General features: G+C 41.1%; 1 protein-coding gene across 1 annotated transcript; it reads left to right on the top strand.

Moving 5' to 3' along the window:
* The first annotated feature begins 1,943 nt into the window (after positions 1-1,943).
* pcsk1nl (proprotein convertase subtilisin/kexin type 1 inhibitor, like) lies at positions 1,944-15,066 on the top strand. The gene is made up of 5 exons (XM_042407942.1): positions 1,944-2,266; positions 12,601-12,856; positions 13,611-13,854; positions 14,010-14,117; positions 14,605-15,066. Exons 1-5 carry the CDS (start codon positions 2,213-2,215, stop codon positions 14,999-15,001), a joined length of 1,059 nt encoding a protein of 352 aa, XP_042263876.1. The 5' UTR covers positions 1,944-2,212; the 3' UTR covers positions 15,002-15,066.
* The last annotated feature ends 1,304 nt before the right edge of the window (positions 15,067-16,370 follow it).

Raw genomic sequence — 16,370 nt, 5'->3', positions numbered from 1 at the left:
CATGAATGACAAATGAATGGATGAATAAACTAATGAACAAGCAGGAAGTGAATGAATGAACACAATGAGAAGCTTCTATGACACACGAATGAACAAATGATTGAGTCAATGAATGGATGACTGTGGGAGGGAGTTACTGACATGACTTTATAGTGAGTGAATGAATGAACATATTTCTGTTGGAGAACATGAAATGCTGAATTACTACATGAATTAAATGTGTGAAATAATGAAAACATCATTAAGTGAATGAATAAAGTACAGAAACAGATGAGTGAATGAATTAATAAACAACTGGGTGAATGGCTGAGGGAATATGAAGACATGAAGGCGTAAATAATTATGTGACTGAATGAACAAACCTATGTACAAATGGACGTATGAATAAAAGAACAAATTTACAAATTTATGAAAAAAATAATAAATAACCATACGAGCAGACGAATGAATGGATGAATAAACAAATGACTGACCGTGGAAGATTGTTAACGGAGACATGAAATTTATGAATTTATGAATTTTTTCATAAATGAATGAAAAAAATTACTGTTGGATCAAATGAAATGCTGAATTACTACATGAATAAAGACATGAACAATAAAGGAGTGAAAGAATGAACACATTATTAAGTGAGTGAGTAAAGCTGTACAGAAACAGATGAGTGAATGAATTAATAAAAAAAAAAACTGGATGGCTGAGGGAATATGAAGAAATGAAGGGGTGAGTTATGGCCGTGACTGAATGAACATATCTGGGGCAAAATGAATAAATAAAATGATGAATGAACAAATGAATGAGAAAATGAATTAATGAATGACTATACGAACGGACAAATGAATAAATATCAAATCTATTGTTAAAATAGTTTAACAAATGGATGAATGAATGAAATTAATTAATGAGTAAACCAATGAACTAGCAGGTTCCATGTTTAGTTTTCCCATTCTGGGCTACTGTAGAAACAGGAAGTGATTTTTTTTTCTTCCCCAGGAAGGTGAAGTCATGACCCGCCCTACTCTCCTACCTCTGATTGGCTTACCCTGATATTCTCTCACTCCTCATGCCTAAACCAAGCGGCAACCTCCGGGGCTGAAAAATGAAGCCAACAGGAAGTGCCAAAAACTGCAGTTCCTTGAATGACCACTTGAGGCACCAAAAGCGAGTCAATCCCCATAGACCTCCATGTTAAAATGCCCAACTTTACAGCAGAAATAAACATGTTTACAGCCTGGTACAAACAACGGTTTTGGTCTGTAGCTAATTTCCTCTTTCATGACAACTGTACGGGGGGTGAATTTTTTTATAACTCACCCGTTTAAATTTCATTAAGCCATAAAGTTCTGCATAATGAGGGACATGGCTGCTTTGAGTGACAGGTCCGTCAGCCGCTAGGTGGCTTGTTTCAGCCATTCGGCCCGTCTCTTTGCCCATTTTTGATTGGCTGGGAGTTAGGCAGCGTCACGCACTGCCAAGACGGCGACGGGCCGTAGCGGCTCGCTTTGAGCTTCAAAACCGCTCTTCAGAAACCAACGGGTGACGTCACGGTAACTACGTCCATATTTTATACAGTCTATGGCCTAAACCTAACCAACCCAACCAATGAAGACGAGTACTAGCCAATCAGAGGCAGAGTAAAGGTCATGACTTCGCCATCTTAGGAAAAAAAAGGCTCCGTGGAAGGGTACCTGCTCCCTCTGTAGATATAAAGGTCTCATTCTAAGGTAACCAAAACACGATTCTTATTTTCAGGTGATTATACACTTCATTAAAATATACTTATGAATATTATATAACATTTCCGCCAAGTCTGTTCCTCTAGATGTCACTAAATTCTACATACTGCACCTTTAAAGAACTGAGAGTTGCAGCAGACCTGCAGTTTTCTGGGAGTTTGTTCCAGATATGAAGAATAAAAAACTGAACGCTGCGTTTCCGGGTTTAGTTTTTTGACTCTGGGGACAGAAAGCAGACCTGATCCAGACCACCTGATCAATTCTTTGACAGACAGGAAGCCGATGTAATGATCTGAGAACTTGAGTGATGTGATCCATTTCATAGCGCCGCCCTCTCTCCTCCCCATCACTCAATATCTCTTCCTTCCTCTCCTCTCTCTCCTCCGCCTCCGCCTCCTCCTCCTCCTCCTCTCTCCGTGTTATCAGCTCCGGTGGATGTAGATTCAGTCAGTGTGTCTCCGTGTGTGTGTTCAGTCAGTATGGCGTCTCTCGGCCTCTTGCTGCTCAGCACCGCTCTGATTCACACCGCTCAGGTAGGACGACACACACACACCGTCAACACATACATACATACAGAGAGAGACAGATTAACATGTATGTGGCATGTTTGTTCGTTTATCGTCATGTCGTGTCGTCATGGTAACCTGCGAGTGATGCAGAATGATGTCGCTGCTATTTATCTACCTGCCCGCTGTTATGTAGGTTATCTTTGTCTGATGTTTATCTGCATTTATGTCTGTTCTGTTTACATGTAATTTATTATTTTTATTGATTTATTGATGATCCGTGCGTGTGTGCTTGTGTTGCTTTTATGTTTGTGAAAAACCAGTTTCCGTTGTAAACCATCGCTGTGAGGACATTTTGGCCTTTTCACTACTTCATTGGTCTGTTTGAAGGTTAAGATTTGGTTTTAGGGTTCAGTTTGGGGGTAGGAGTTGGGGTTTGGCATTTATTTATGACGGTTCAGGTTTGCGTTGGGAGCTGGAGATCATATTATGTCATTACGGGTCCTCACAGGGACAGAAAGACAAACGTGAGTCAGTGTGTGTGTGTGTGTGTGTGTGTGTGTGTGTGTGTGTGTGTGTGTGTGTGTGTATTTGTGTGTGCAGCTGACAGGAGGAACATTACGTTTCAGCCCCTGGTAACCATAGCGACAGGAGACAGTAACCCACGGCAACAGGGCCATATATTACACAGGTTACAGTAGGTCTCCTGACACCTGATGGCTGCTGTGTGTGTGTGTGTGTGTGTGTGTGCGTGTGTGTGTGTGTGTGTGTGTGTACTTCTGTTCTTCTATATTTGTGAGAACCAATTTCAGATCTTGACAGTGAGGACATTTTGGGCGTCCGCCATTCTTAGTCGCAGTTTTAATAAAAACAACTTAGATAATAAAGCATCTTCAATGGAAGTGATGGAGGATAAAATCCACAGTGTGTCCACACAGTCATTTAAAAGTCTCTGTGAAGCTTATATTCAGCTTCATCAGTCTGAGTTAGTCATATCAAGTGGATATCTGACACATTTACAGTCTTTTTAGCATCAAATTCCCTCTTTGTGTTTCCTCGGACAGTGTTTCCCTGTTGAGCTGCAGGTGGAAGTATAGTAACAAAAAGAGGGACTTTGGCACTAAAAAGACTGTAACGTTGAAAGATATCTACTTGATTTGACTCATTTGGACGCTGAAGCTTCATATTAGCTTCAGATAAACTTTTAAATACATATTTGCACAGAAGGAGGACTGTGGATTTTGTCCTCCATCACTTCAATTGTAAGGTCATTATGAAGGGATCTTCTAATGGTCAGTATGAACAGGAGGAATGATTACAGCAAGAAAAACAGGTTTCACTGTTCAAAAAAAAAAGAACCTGTCCTTAAATATGCTCTACGTGCCAGGTTTCATTCTAATGTAGAGCAAATTTTAATCAAATTTCCAGAAAATTGTCAAAATAAAATGTAGTGAATGCTTGTTTCCATCCACTGCTGTTGATGCCATCACAGAAGAAGAAGAGACAAAACGAGATGACGTCATTAAAAGAGCAGCAGTCAAAGCTCAAACGATGGAAAACGTGATGGAAATACGACATTTCTGTTTGTTTCATGTATTCATTTGAGGAACAGTCTCCTCATCGCTCCACACAGATCTGATGTTTTCATCTCTGCAGTGATGTTTAAGTCACATAATTCATGTACGTCATCATTTATTCACTAAGTCTGTTTATATTTGCTTTTTATCCACACAACTACTTTTATACCTCAGACAACAACAAACACTTTTTTTTTTAGGATTCCACTACTTTTTTTTAATGTGCAAATTGAAAATATGCATTAAAGCTCTTGGATGGAACAAACTCAGTCTGTCGCAGACAAAGAAGGTTTCGTGGAGGGAAAAGCTGCCTCTCTGTTGATATATTATATGATTATTTAAATAATTTCTCCAGTTTCAGAATGTATTTTAATCAGACAAACTCTTCTTTTGCTTAATGAAAAACATATTTCTCACAGTAAGACATGGATGTGCGTATGGCATCAGCATAATTATTGAGGTATTTCTATCCATAAAGAGCTCTAATTTCTGCCGCAAGTCAGAGCGATGCTCCTCAGAGGACTCATTAGCTCCTTCCTCCTCCTCCTCCTCCTCTTCTCCATCATATCAGACCTGCTGATGTCTCATAATCACACAGAGTATAAACCTCCTGTTGTACTGAAAGCTTTGCATCATAAATCTGAACTGATGCAGTCTGAGAGTTATCACAGTCATAAATCACAGTGTGTGTGCGCGTGTGTGTGTGTGTGTGTGTGTGTGTGTGTGTGTGCGTGCAGCTGCTGACTGTGTCTCTTTATCTCTGACAAACATAAAAACACTTCAGCAGGAAATTAAAGCTGCTTCATTTTCCACAAGACTGAACCTCATATCTGTTCAGTTAAAGAGTCGACAGCTCACAGCGAGGAGAAAAACAGTCAACAGCCTGCTGGTTAATTACTTCTACAATGGAGATGCATCACCACCATCATCATCATCATCATCATCATGGTCATCACCATCGACATCATCATCATCATTATATATTCTTCTTCTTCTACAGTTACGTTATTAGTAATATGATTATTATTATATTCTAGTTGTTGCTGTTCAGACTGCTGAGTCACTGTTCAGACTGCTCACTCACTTTCCAGACTGTTGACTCACAGTTCAGACTGTTCACTCACTATTCAGACTGTTGACTCACCGTTCAGACTGTTCACTCACAGTTCAGACTGTTCACTCACTGTTCAGAGTGTTGACTAACTGTTGAGACTGTTCACTCACTGTTCAGACTGTTCGCTCACTATTCAGACTGTTCGCTCACTATTCAGACTGTTCACTCACTGTTCAGACTGTTCACTCGTTATTCAGACTGTTTGCTCACTGTTCAGACTGCTGACTCACTGTTCAGACTGCTGCCTCACTGTTCAAACTGTTCACTCACTGTTCAGACTGCTGACTCACTGTTCAGACTGTTCACTCACTGTTCAGACTGTTCACTCACTGTGCAAGCTGTTCACTCACTATTCAGACTGCAGACTCACTGTTCAGACTGCTGACTCACTGTTCAAACTGTTCACTCACTATTCAGACTGCTGACTCACTGTTCAGACTGCTGACTCACTGTTCAGACTGTTCACTCCCTGTTCAGACTGTTCAATCACTATTCAGACTGTTCACTCACTGTGCAAGCTGTTCACTCACTATTCAGACTGCTGACTCACTGTTCAGACTGCTGACTCACTGTTCAGACTGTTCAGTCACTGTTCAGACTGCTGACTCACTGTTCAAACCGTTCACTCACTGTTCAGACTGCTGACTCACTGTTCAGACTGTTCACTCACTATTCAGACTGTTCACTCACTGTTCAGACTGTTCGCTCACTGTTCAGACTGCTGACTCACAGTTCAGACTGTTCACTCACTGTTCAGACTGTTCACTCACTGTTCAGACTGCTGACTCACTGTTCAAACTGTTCACTCACTGTTCAGACTGTTCACTCACCGTTGAGACTGCTGACTCACTGTTCAGACTGTTAACTCACTGTTCAGACTGTTCACTCACTGTTCAGACTGCTGACTCACAGTTCAGACTGTTCACTCACTGTTCAGACTGTTCACTCACTGTTCAGACTGCTGACTCACTGTTCAGACTGTTCACTCACTGTTCAGACTGTTCACTCACTGTGCAAGCTGTTCACTCACTATTCAGACTGCAGACTCACTGTTCAGACTGCTGACTCACTGTTCAAACTGTTCACTCACTATTCAGACTGCTGACTCACTGTTCAGACTGCTGACTCACTGTTCAGACTGTTCACTCCCTGTTCAGACTGTTCAATCACTATTCAGACTGTTCACTCACTGTGCAAGCTGTTCACTCACTATTCAGACTGCTGACTCACTGTTCAGACTGCTGACTCACTGTTCAGACTGTTCAGTCACTGTTCAGACTGCTGACTCACTGTTCAAACCGTTCACTCACTGTTCAGACTGCTGACTCACTGTTCAGACTGTTCACTCACTATTCAGACTGTTCACTCACTGTTCAGACTGTTCGCTCACTGTTCAGACTGCTGACTCACAGTTCAGACTGTTCACTCACTGTTCAGACTGTTCACTCACTGTTCAGACTGCTGACTCACTGTTCAAACTGTTCACTCACTGTTCAGACTGTTCACTCACCGTTGAGACTGCTGACTCACTGTTCAGACTGTTAACTCACTGTTCAGACTGTTCACTCACTGTTCAGACTGCTGACTCACAGTTCAGACTGTTCACTCACTGTTCAGACTGTTCACTCACTGTTCAGACTGCTGACTCACTGTTCAGACTGTTAACTCACTGTTCAGACTGCTGACTCACTGTTCAGACTGCAGACTCACTGTTCAGACTGCTGACTCACTGTTCAGACTGCTGACTCACTGTTCAGACTGTTGACCAACTGTTCAGACTGTTCACTCACTGCTCAGACTGTGGACTAACTGTTCAGACTGTTGACTAACTGTTCAGACTGTTCACCCACTGCTCAGACTGTGGACTAACTGTTCAGACTGTTGACTCACTGCTCAGACTGTTGACTAACTGTTCAGACTGTTGACTCACTGTTCAGACTGCTGACTCACTGTTCAGACTGTTGACCAACTGTTCAGACTGTTCACTCACTGCTCAGACTGTGGACTAACTGTTCAGACTGTTGACTAACTGTTCAGACTGTTGACTAACTGTTCAGACTGTTCACCCACTGCTCAGACTGTGGACTAACTGTTCAGACTGTTGACTCACTGCTCAGACTGTTGACTAACTGTTCAGACTGTTGACTCACTGTTCAGACTGCTGACTCACTGTTCAGACTGTTGACCAACTGTTCAGACTGTTCACTCACTGCTCAGACTGTGGACTAACTGTTCAGACTGTTGACTAACTGTTCAGACTGTTGACTCACTGTTCAGACTGCTGACTCACTGTTCAGACTGTTGACCAACTGTTCAGACTGTTCACTCACTGCTCAGACTGTTGACTAACTGTTCAGACTGTTGACTAACTGTTCAGACTGTGGACTAACTGTTCAGACTGTTGACTAACTGTTCAGACTGTGGACTAACTGTTCAGACTGCTGACTCACTGTTCAGACTGTTGACTCACTGTTCAGACTGCTGACTCACTTTTCAGACAGCTGACTCACTGTTCAGACTGCTGACTCACTTTTCAGACAGCTGACTAACTGTTCAGACTGTTGACCAACTGTTCAGACTGTTCACTCACTGCTCAGACTGTGGACTAACTGTTCAGACTGTTGACTAACTGTTCAGACTGTGGACTAACTGTTCAGACTGCTGACTCACTGTTCAGACTGCTGACTCACTGTTCAGACTGCTGACTCACTTTTCAGACAGCTGACTCACTGTTCAGACTGCTGACTCACTTTTCAGACAGCTGACTCACTGTTCAGACTGCTGACTCACTGTTCAGACTGCTCACTCACTGTTTAGACCAGGTGACTAAAACATTTTTTTTTGTTAGTGTCATGGTAAACAAAAAGGCTAGGGTTAAATAGTACAGGGAACTGGCTAACGGCATTTTTTAGATGGAACAGAACAGGAATTATGGGGAGAGAAAAGGGGAGTGGACATGGTGAAAGAAAAATGTGGTTGGTTGATGCTTCACCAAATCATTGGATTGCTGAAAAAAGTTGAGGCCAGCTCAACTGCACACATCATGCCTGTCAGGCAGCAACAAGTGTTGGGCGTCAATATATAGCTTCATGTCACTGGCTTCCATTGAAAATAACTTGTAGCCTGTTAGGCTGAAGCCAATATGAAAGTACCTTTAAGTGCAATGTCACCGACTGACTCCCATTCAAACAGCCTCAACTTCTCTCTACAAATACTAAGTCAATCATTGTTTTCAATGAGTCATTATGGTCTCAATCTCTAAATTCAGGCCCTCTAATCAGTGTTCTGGTGGTCATTTTGGAAATCATTGCTCCATTAATAAGATTTGAAGACTTAAAGTAGCTTTGATGTCTGCTGTGTGGGTGGTGATTGACAGTTGGCTCACCTGCTGCTCTCTTACTGTCCCATTATTTCACTAAGTTTAATGTTACTTGATTATAAACACATGCCCTGTTAGCACAATTTAGCTAAAGTAGCTAACATTGGCCAAGTGTTCAGTGCTTGGTGTTCCTGGTAAGCTAACATTCATTTTGGTCCGAGGTAGTGGGGCGTGTTCCCACAGCGTGAAGGACAACACCCTGCCCTCCTTATTTGGAAGGTAAATCAATGGGCGACATTACACCATACAGGTTATGGTTCAGACTGTTGACTAGTTGTAAACGCCATACCGCCATGAAACGAAGAAGTCGGTCTTATTGAGCTCCATCAGTACTGTGATACAACCAAGTAGTCCTCAGAAGTACAGACATACAAACTTGTGTTTGATTTAAATCTGAGAAGCCTTAAGTGTCAGACAGGATCACCCTGATCGATCAGTAGCTCTCTAAGTCTTTCTATCTGTCTCCATCTCTTCTCTTTATCAAACTCCATCAGTCTTTGTCTCCTTCACAGCAACATCACTCTCCATCCCTGCCTTCTGAACACAAAAAATAGTTAGATAGGCAATCTGCAGCTTTATACATCCTGTATGTCCAGATGAACAACTTAATATGCTTTATGCGCTAAAATGGTCCAACCAACATCCTGTCTGACCCAGACATCTGTTATACATCTTAACAATGTGTCACTTTCAAGATACTCTTGATAATGAATCATATATAACCAAACACATCAAGTAGGTTATCTTAGTTAATACAAGACATGTAGTCATTTTTACAGAAACACACTGTATCAATATTAACGTGCAACTTTATTTCATCAGGATAAACAACACAGAAAAAGATTATCATCAAAAGTACAACTTCTTGTAGATAATCTAACAATTTGAATTGTTAACTCTTTTCATTCCATCTGATGCACTTTGCTCCAGTTTCCACTGAGGCTGCAACAGGCAAATGCTAATGCAGGCTAATGCTAATGCTAATGAGCTTTATAGAACATACAAGCAAACTTTAAAAGTAAACAACAGCCTTATTTCTGCTCCATTTCTGTCCTCTTGTTCCTGTTGCTTTTCAAACTCAGCGAGCCGCTCATTTTCAGTTCTCAACTCTTGTGGTCAACTGCATGTATTCTCGTGAGACTGGATGATGAATTTACCATAAGTATGAGGATATTGCATCCATGATGAAGATGTGTGAGTCAATAATGAACCCTTCATAACTTTTATTAATCCAGATAAAGCTCACATCATTGCTAAACTGTTAAAAACTTACAATGCCCAATGACATTGATTCTATGTGCGGAGGACGTCCCTCTAGGACAATCTGCTCTTAACCAATAACAGAATAAAAAAGTAATGAGCAATGAGGACCGGCCGTAATGTCACAGCGATGGATAAAACTCAAACTAGTCCTCACAAAAAAGGACATACAATCCCTTTACACAAACACACACAAACACACACACACATAGACGACCAATCAAATTAGTGTAGGCAGGAACAGACCAGCTCGTTACGCTGCCATGGCAACAGCACGTCTCCCTGGACACTGACAGAACCCTCATAAAACACACACACAAACACACACAGTGGTTTAATGTAGTGTAAACTGTTCAGCTTAGAGCTGCACTTGTCTCACAGTCAGAAGCCTGCAGCTAAGACTCATGGGAAATGTAGTTGTTGAATACTAACACAATAAATTTAAAATATCTTTGTTAAACTGCTGAGGCTTCCAGGTGTTTTATGTTCGGTTCAGCTGTAGATCTTCATGTATGTCATAACGTGGACAGAAAACCTTGGGAACATGTTCCAGCTTTAGATGATGCTTTTTTACTTCATTTATTGAAATGAAACCATGTGAGAAGTTTAGAGGGAAAAACCACTGTTTGGTGGAGCTGTTAACAACTCATAGACATCTGAAATGTGACCCCGACTACACACTGCTTTTTGTAAGACGTCAAAAGCCAAAACGGTTGGAAACTACTGGTTTCATCTTTAACAATATGTTGTATTTAAAAAACTTGTTTATATTATCCATTGTGTCAAATCTTCATCTGAAAAGTAACTAAAGCTGTCAAATATTATTTCCCTCTGAAATGTAGTGGAGTGGAAGTATAAAGTAGCATCAAATGGAAATAAGTAGAGTAGAAGTACCTCAAAATTGTACTTAAGTACAGTACTTGAGTAAATGTACTTTTTTCCACCGCTGGTGAATACGTTGTTATGTGAGCGTTTGATTGACTCAATGGGCAGGTCAAACAACCAGAAACCAGAAAGCATGACTCACTAAATCATGTCAATCAATGACCCGAGGAGGAGAGGCTATATATATACCAAAATTATGTGGACAGACCTCGCTAATGTTCTACTGTCTGAATGAAAATCTCTGCAAGTTCCAACATCTGGAGGAAAAACTGATAGCAGGAGCGTGGAGTCACCGTCACATGTTACACCGTCACATATGTTCAGCTGTCCACATACTTTTGGCCATGTTATGCAGTCAGATAACTGTGGTAAGTTTTGACTGCAGAGTGGTGCCTCTAGCACCAATAAATGATCTGTGGTCAGGATGAGAAACACCAGCCGCAACATTCAACAAGATGAAACTTTACTCATCATATCAGGACGACAGACTGCAGAGTGTGTGTGTGTGACTCAGCTGTGACTCACAGGAAGTGCAGTGATGATGAGTGGGAGGTGAAGACAGTGAATACCGAATAAATCATCTGTTCTTCGTCTTCAGCCGCGTTCGCCTGCAGAAATAAATTCAGATTTTCTTTTATCTGGAGATCATGACAAAATTTTCCCACTTGTGGAAATGATATTTCTTAATGTCCGTTATCCTGGTAATTTAAAGGATATTGCAGATTTTATTTCAACTTGAGTGGTGCTCATTTGTGTGTCTGCTGTCTCTGTCTTGTCCAACAGCAGGAAACGCCCATACACTGATGATAGGGTGTTAATGATAAGAACAACAACGACAACAATGATAAGAAGAAGACGATTAACAAAACATTCACAGAGAGCTTTTCAAGATGCTCAAATGCTTTACAGAAAAAGTTGAAGAAAAAGCTCCTCATGAAAAATATGTCAGCAATTTATTAAAGTATTGAAGAAGATGGATGAAATGGTTGGACTATATTAAATACTATTCAGAAGACTTTCCTCTCAAGAAGAACGACACAACAGATCATAATATCAGTCGCTCAAAAACAACATATAGTCACAGTAGGAGTGACAGATGCCATCTGGTGGCTGTAGTAATTCTGATCCGGAGCGGTAGTGCAGTTCAGATGACGTCTATACATGTGGACAGATTTCCTCATTCAGAGGAGCTTTCAACGTTACAGTCTTTTTAGTGCCAAAGTCCCTCTTTTTGTTACTATACTTCCACGGAAGCTCAACAGGGAAACACTGTCCGAGGAAACACAAAGAGGGAATTTGATGCTAAAAAGACTGTAAATGTGTCAGATATCCACTTGATATGACTAACTCAGACTGATGAAGCCTCATATAAGCTTCACAGAGACTTTTAAATGCATTTTTGCACTAAATGACTGTGTGGACACACTGTGGATTTTGGCCTCCATCACTTACATCGAAAGCACATTTGAAGGATCTTTTAATGTCCAGTATGAACAGGAGGAATGATTACAGCGAGGAAAACCTCTTTCACTGTTCATATGAACACCTGACTGTTGTTTTAGGACACACTTGAAAAATGGTGAATTGTGAAGTATTTCTCTAACACTAACAAAGTGATCATTTAACCCAATATTACTAATATATACCTAATATTCTCAGGTGTTCAGATGTCCAGTTCAGCAGTAGATCCTCATTTATCTCACAGAACCTGGACAGAAAACCACATGAGGCATGTTTCAGCTTCTGTCCTGTTCTTATTTAAGTATATAAGACAAATTTGAACCATCCCATCAGTAGTTTTTGAGACTGAGAGGGTTCAGATCATCGGGTGAAGCAGATACGAAGAGCTTTGTGTCGTCTGCATAGCGGCGGATACAGATTCTGTTTTTGTGCAGAAAATAACATGTTCAAGGACTGAAACTTGAGAAATATTTACTGTTTCTGAACAGAATTCTCTGAAAGAAACAAAGGAGTAAAATTAAAAGTCTTAACTTTTGGCACGCTGTTAAAGCCTCATGGGGTCTTTACATGGTAAACACAATAAAACTTAAAGAAAATGAGGACACCTGCTTTGTACAGGTGAGGGGGTGGGGCTACTCTTCCTCTCCCTTGTGTAAGACAGGTAACGAGTCTCTCTCTTGCTCAGTCTCTACCCGCAGCTCGTGGTGGTGGGCGTGGCCTGGATGTCTCAGTGGGCGGAGCCAGACGCCAGCGCAGGGATGTCCGTAACCTGCTGCCCTACGAAGAGCAGATGATGTCATATCCTGCTGCGCAGGGAGGAGGCGGAGCCAATGACCTTTACTACCAGTCAGACGACTGGAGGGGGAGGGGCTTGGACCAGGCCTTGCAGCGATTGGTGGAGAGAGACCAGAGGCGGGAGCAGGAGGAGGAGCAGCGGGCAGGTTGAGAGCTTTAATCTGTTTATGCACAATTAATCCTGACCAACATTTTCTCAAAAAAAACCTTTTTCTCTAAAAATATTTTTTGCAGAATTTTTCTTGACATGTTATGAGTTTTTTGGGGGGAAAATATTATGTAATTTTTCTCTCAATATTACAATTTTTTTTATCAACATCATAACCCCCCCCCCCCCCCAAATTTGGTAATTTTTTATGCCTTTTTCATATATTACGACTTTTTTTGTTCCTCAGTATAATACAACTTCTCCCTAAAATCTTTTTCACAAGATATTAAATGATTTTTTCAACAAATTACATCTTTTAAAATGAACAAATTATGACTTTTTCCCAAAATGACACAACTTAAAACTTCTGACAAATTCCAACTTTTATTTTTCCCAATGATATTCTGACATTTTTTTTTCTAAAATTATTACATTTTGCTTGACAAATTTGATGTTTTTCTTGAAATATTATTTTTTTCCCAAAATATGACAACTAACCCTTAAAATATTTTAACTACTTACATAGTATCCTGAGTTTTTGCAGAAACTATGACAATTTCTGTCAAATATTTTGTCTTTATTCATGAAATATTATGTTTTTTTCCCCAAACAATCCATTGTATTTTTGTGGACTTTAAAATCTTTTCCATGAATCACTTTATTATGAAAACATCATGAATAATCAGCTCATTTGTTTTTAAGAAATAGAACGACAAAGACTCAACTAACTAACCCATCAAATGTCTTCGCAGCCTACCTGGCCTCCCTGCTCCGCCTACTGAATGAGGCAGAAGATGCGGGATTGGTCGGTCCAGGAGACGTGGAGGTGGTTGAGGAGGAGGAGGATGAGGAGGACGATCAGGGGCCACCAGGGGACTTCCAGGGCCCGGTTCCCCCAGACTACGACGAGACGGGGCGGGGGCTGAGCATGGGGAGGCCACCAGCTGCCTGGTGGGGCCTCCTGGAGCCCCAGCTGGCTCAGGCTCTGCTAGACAGGTGACCAGAGTGGCGAGGGTTGGGGTTTGACAGTATTTTATTGAGTCTGAATCCACTTATCGAATTTGTAATCCTTCTTAACGCTAATTGAGTCTCTTGAGGTTTGTCAGTAATCAGAGTTCTGAATAACTGAAGCTCTGACCTGTGATTGGCAGGATGGAGCCTCAGGTGGCTCAGGCTCTGCTGGAGAGAGCGAGACAGGAGAGACTCCAGCAGGCGGGGCGAGTTTCATCCAGACTGAACAGAGACCAGGACACTCTGAGGTGATCAGTCATTTCCTGAGACACAGAAAGTCGATACTAAAATTATACTAATCATTGTTATTATCTTACATAACAACGGATCAAAAGTGTGATGGTAAAGTCTGTCTGGTAGGTGTGAACTCATATTTGTGACCAACTCTGCAGCATTTTAGCCTCTTTTAGAACCTAGTTTTGGTTTTTATGTAGCACATGTTTGTAGGGTAACTGTTTGCATGAACAATCTTGAGAAAAAGATTTTTTTTGACATATTATGACTTTTTCAGGACATGTTACCATATTTTATGAGGGTTTTTTTATTTGTTTTGGGAAATTAATCTATTTCCAGTAAATTTGGGTGAATAAAGTGTTTTTGCACTTATTTTCTGAAGCCAATCAGGCCTGTGATTGGTGTGGTACTTCTTCAGGCAGTGGGCTGATGGGAAATGTAGTCTTCACATAAAGAAATAGGACCACTAACGGTAGCCTACCTGTGTCTTCTCATTTTCAGACGTATGGTTGCTAGGATACTGTCCAGCATTGGCCCTGACAACGCCCAGGTTATCTCCTCCAGTCGCCGAATGAGGAGGGACCTGTCTGTCACAGGAGCTGAACCTGCTAGCTCCGCCCACAGGAGAACCCGACGTTCCCTTGACGATATGGCCCCTCCGGCGCCTAGCAACGAGCCCCCTCTACTCAGGGTGAAGAGGCTGGAAGAGGAGGAGGAAGAGGAGGAGGAGAGGCTCCACCCCGCTGCCGGGCTGCAAAGGATGAAACGCATCGATACCATGGCAACCACCGCCATGGAAGAACTGAACCATGGGAGTCGTAGGCGCCGGAGGAGAGCTGCCCCGAACTACGACCCCCAAATACTAATTGATCAGATTCTTGAGTATATGAGGGAGTAAGAAGAGGAGGAGAGGAGAGGAGGAAGGATGGAGGGAGAACAGGTGAAGGAGGGATGAGGAGGAGGTTTATTCTGTCATTGTCTTTCAGGTTTTTCATTTTTTGTTTCTGTATTTTATGTTTTTGCTGCTTTTGGTGAAAACGTACCTGATCATGTTGTTTGTTGTTAAAATGAGGACAAATGATGAAGTGATGGAGGAGTGAAGTGAAGAGCAGGGAGGTTTATTTTATGGGTTTGTAGTTTCCTTATATAATCCCAAAACGTCTCCTAAAAGGATGATATCGTTTGGTACAAATTATTGATCTAATAGAGAATTGGTGTATTTCAACTGATCACTAGTGTAACACTAATGAAATACAAAGCACTGTGACAAGAAAGTGAAATTACGACTAAAAACAACTACATTAAAAACACTGAGATATCTTTTAAAACACATTCAGGCTTATTTTGGATACTCAGAAGATTTTACAACATAAATATTTCTGTTAACAACAACAGGATAGTTGTGCTGTAAGCTGCACACTGTAGATACTGTGCTGCAGGACACAACACTTCAAAGCTGTAAAAACACTGACCTAAAGAGTGATTTGATTAGCTGAACATGCAAAAATGTGAAATTTGTCTACAGGCAAAAAGTAATTCAACATACGTATATGAAAAATAAAAGTTTACAATAATAAATGAACAGTGAATTCATATTTATTTGGGTTTAAATTGAACTGTTCTTTTAAGGAAATTCCTCCCAATAAACTTTGTCTCTATTTTAACTATAATAACTACAAAATTTACATATTTCCTTCCCTGAGTTTGGTCTGTGCAATGGCCCCAAACACTACATTACCCATAAGCCTCAGCAGCAGCTCCACAGTTGCTGAATTGATCCAAAATCCAAAAGTGAGATGACTCATATTTGTGAATTTAGCCAACATGTTCTCTCAATTCACCTGAAGCTGTGTGATTGGCTATTTCTTACAGCAATGCTCTCTGGGACTTGTAGTCCCCCCCTCCCCCAACCACTTTTCTCCTTCTCTATAAAAAGTCACATTTTTAAAGATTTACCTTGAAAAACTGCTCCACACTGACTCCAGCTCCATCCATCAGTGTGAATCTGTTCAGACAGATAACGGACAGTAACAATAACCATGGTGACGGCTCATGAGCTTTGTGATTGGTTCGTTCTTGATGTGTTCATGTACTTCAGCTTGTGTGCAGCAGCTCTGTCAGTGTGATCACGTCTGTCTGTGGTGAAACAAAAACACTCTTGTTTTATTTGAATTAAAGTCAGTATCCACCACACTGTCATCTGTCTGTGTCCTTCTCTCTACTGCAAACATTCAAAGATTACCAGCTTTCACACATATGAGACAACT

Source organism: Thunnus maccoyii, chromosome 4 (genome assembly GCF_910596095.1).
Source record: "Thunnus maccoyii chromosome 4, fThuMac1.1, whole genome shotgun sequence".
NCBI lineage: Eukaryota > Metazoa > Chordata > Actinopteri > Scombriformes > Scombridae > Thunnus > Thunnus maccoyii.
This window is presented reverse-complemented; position numbering and strand designations above follow the sequence as displayed.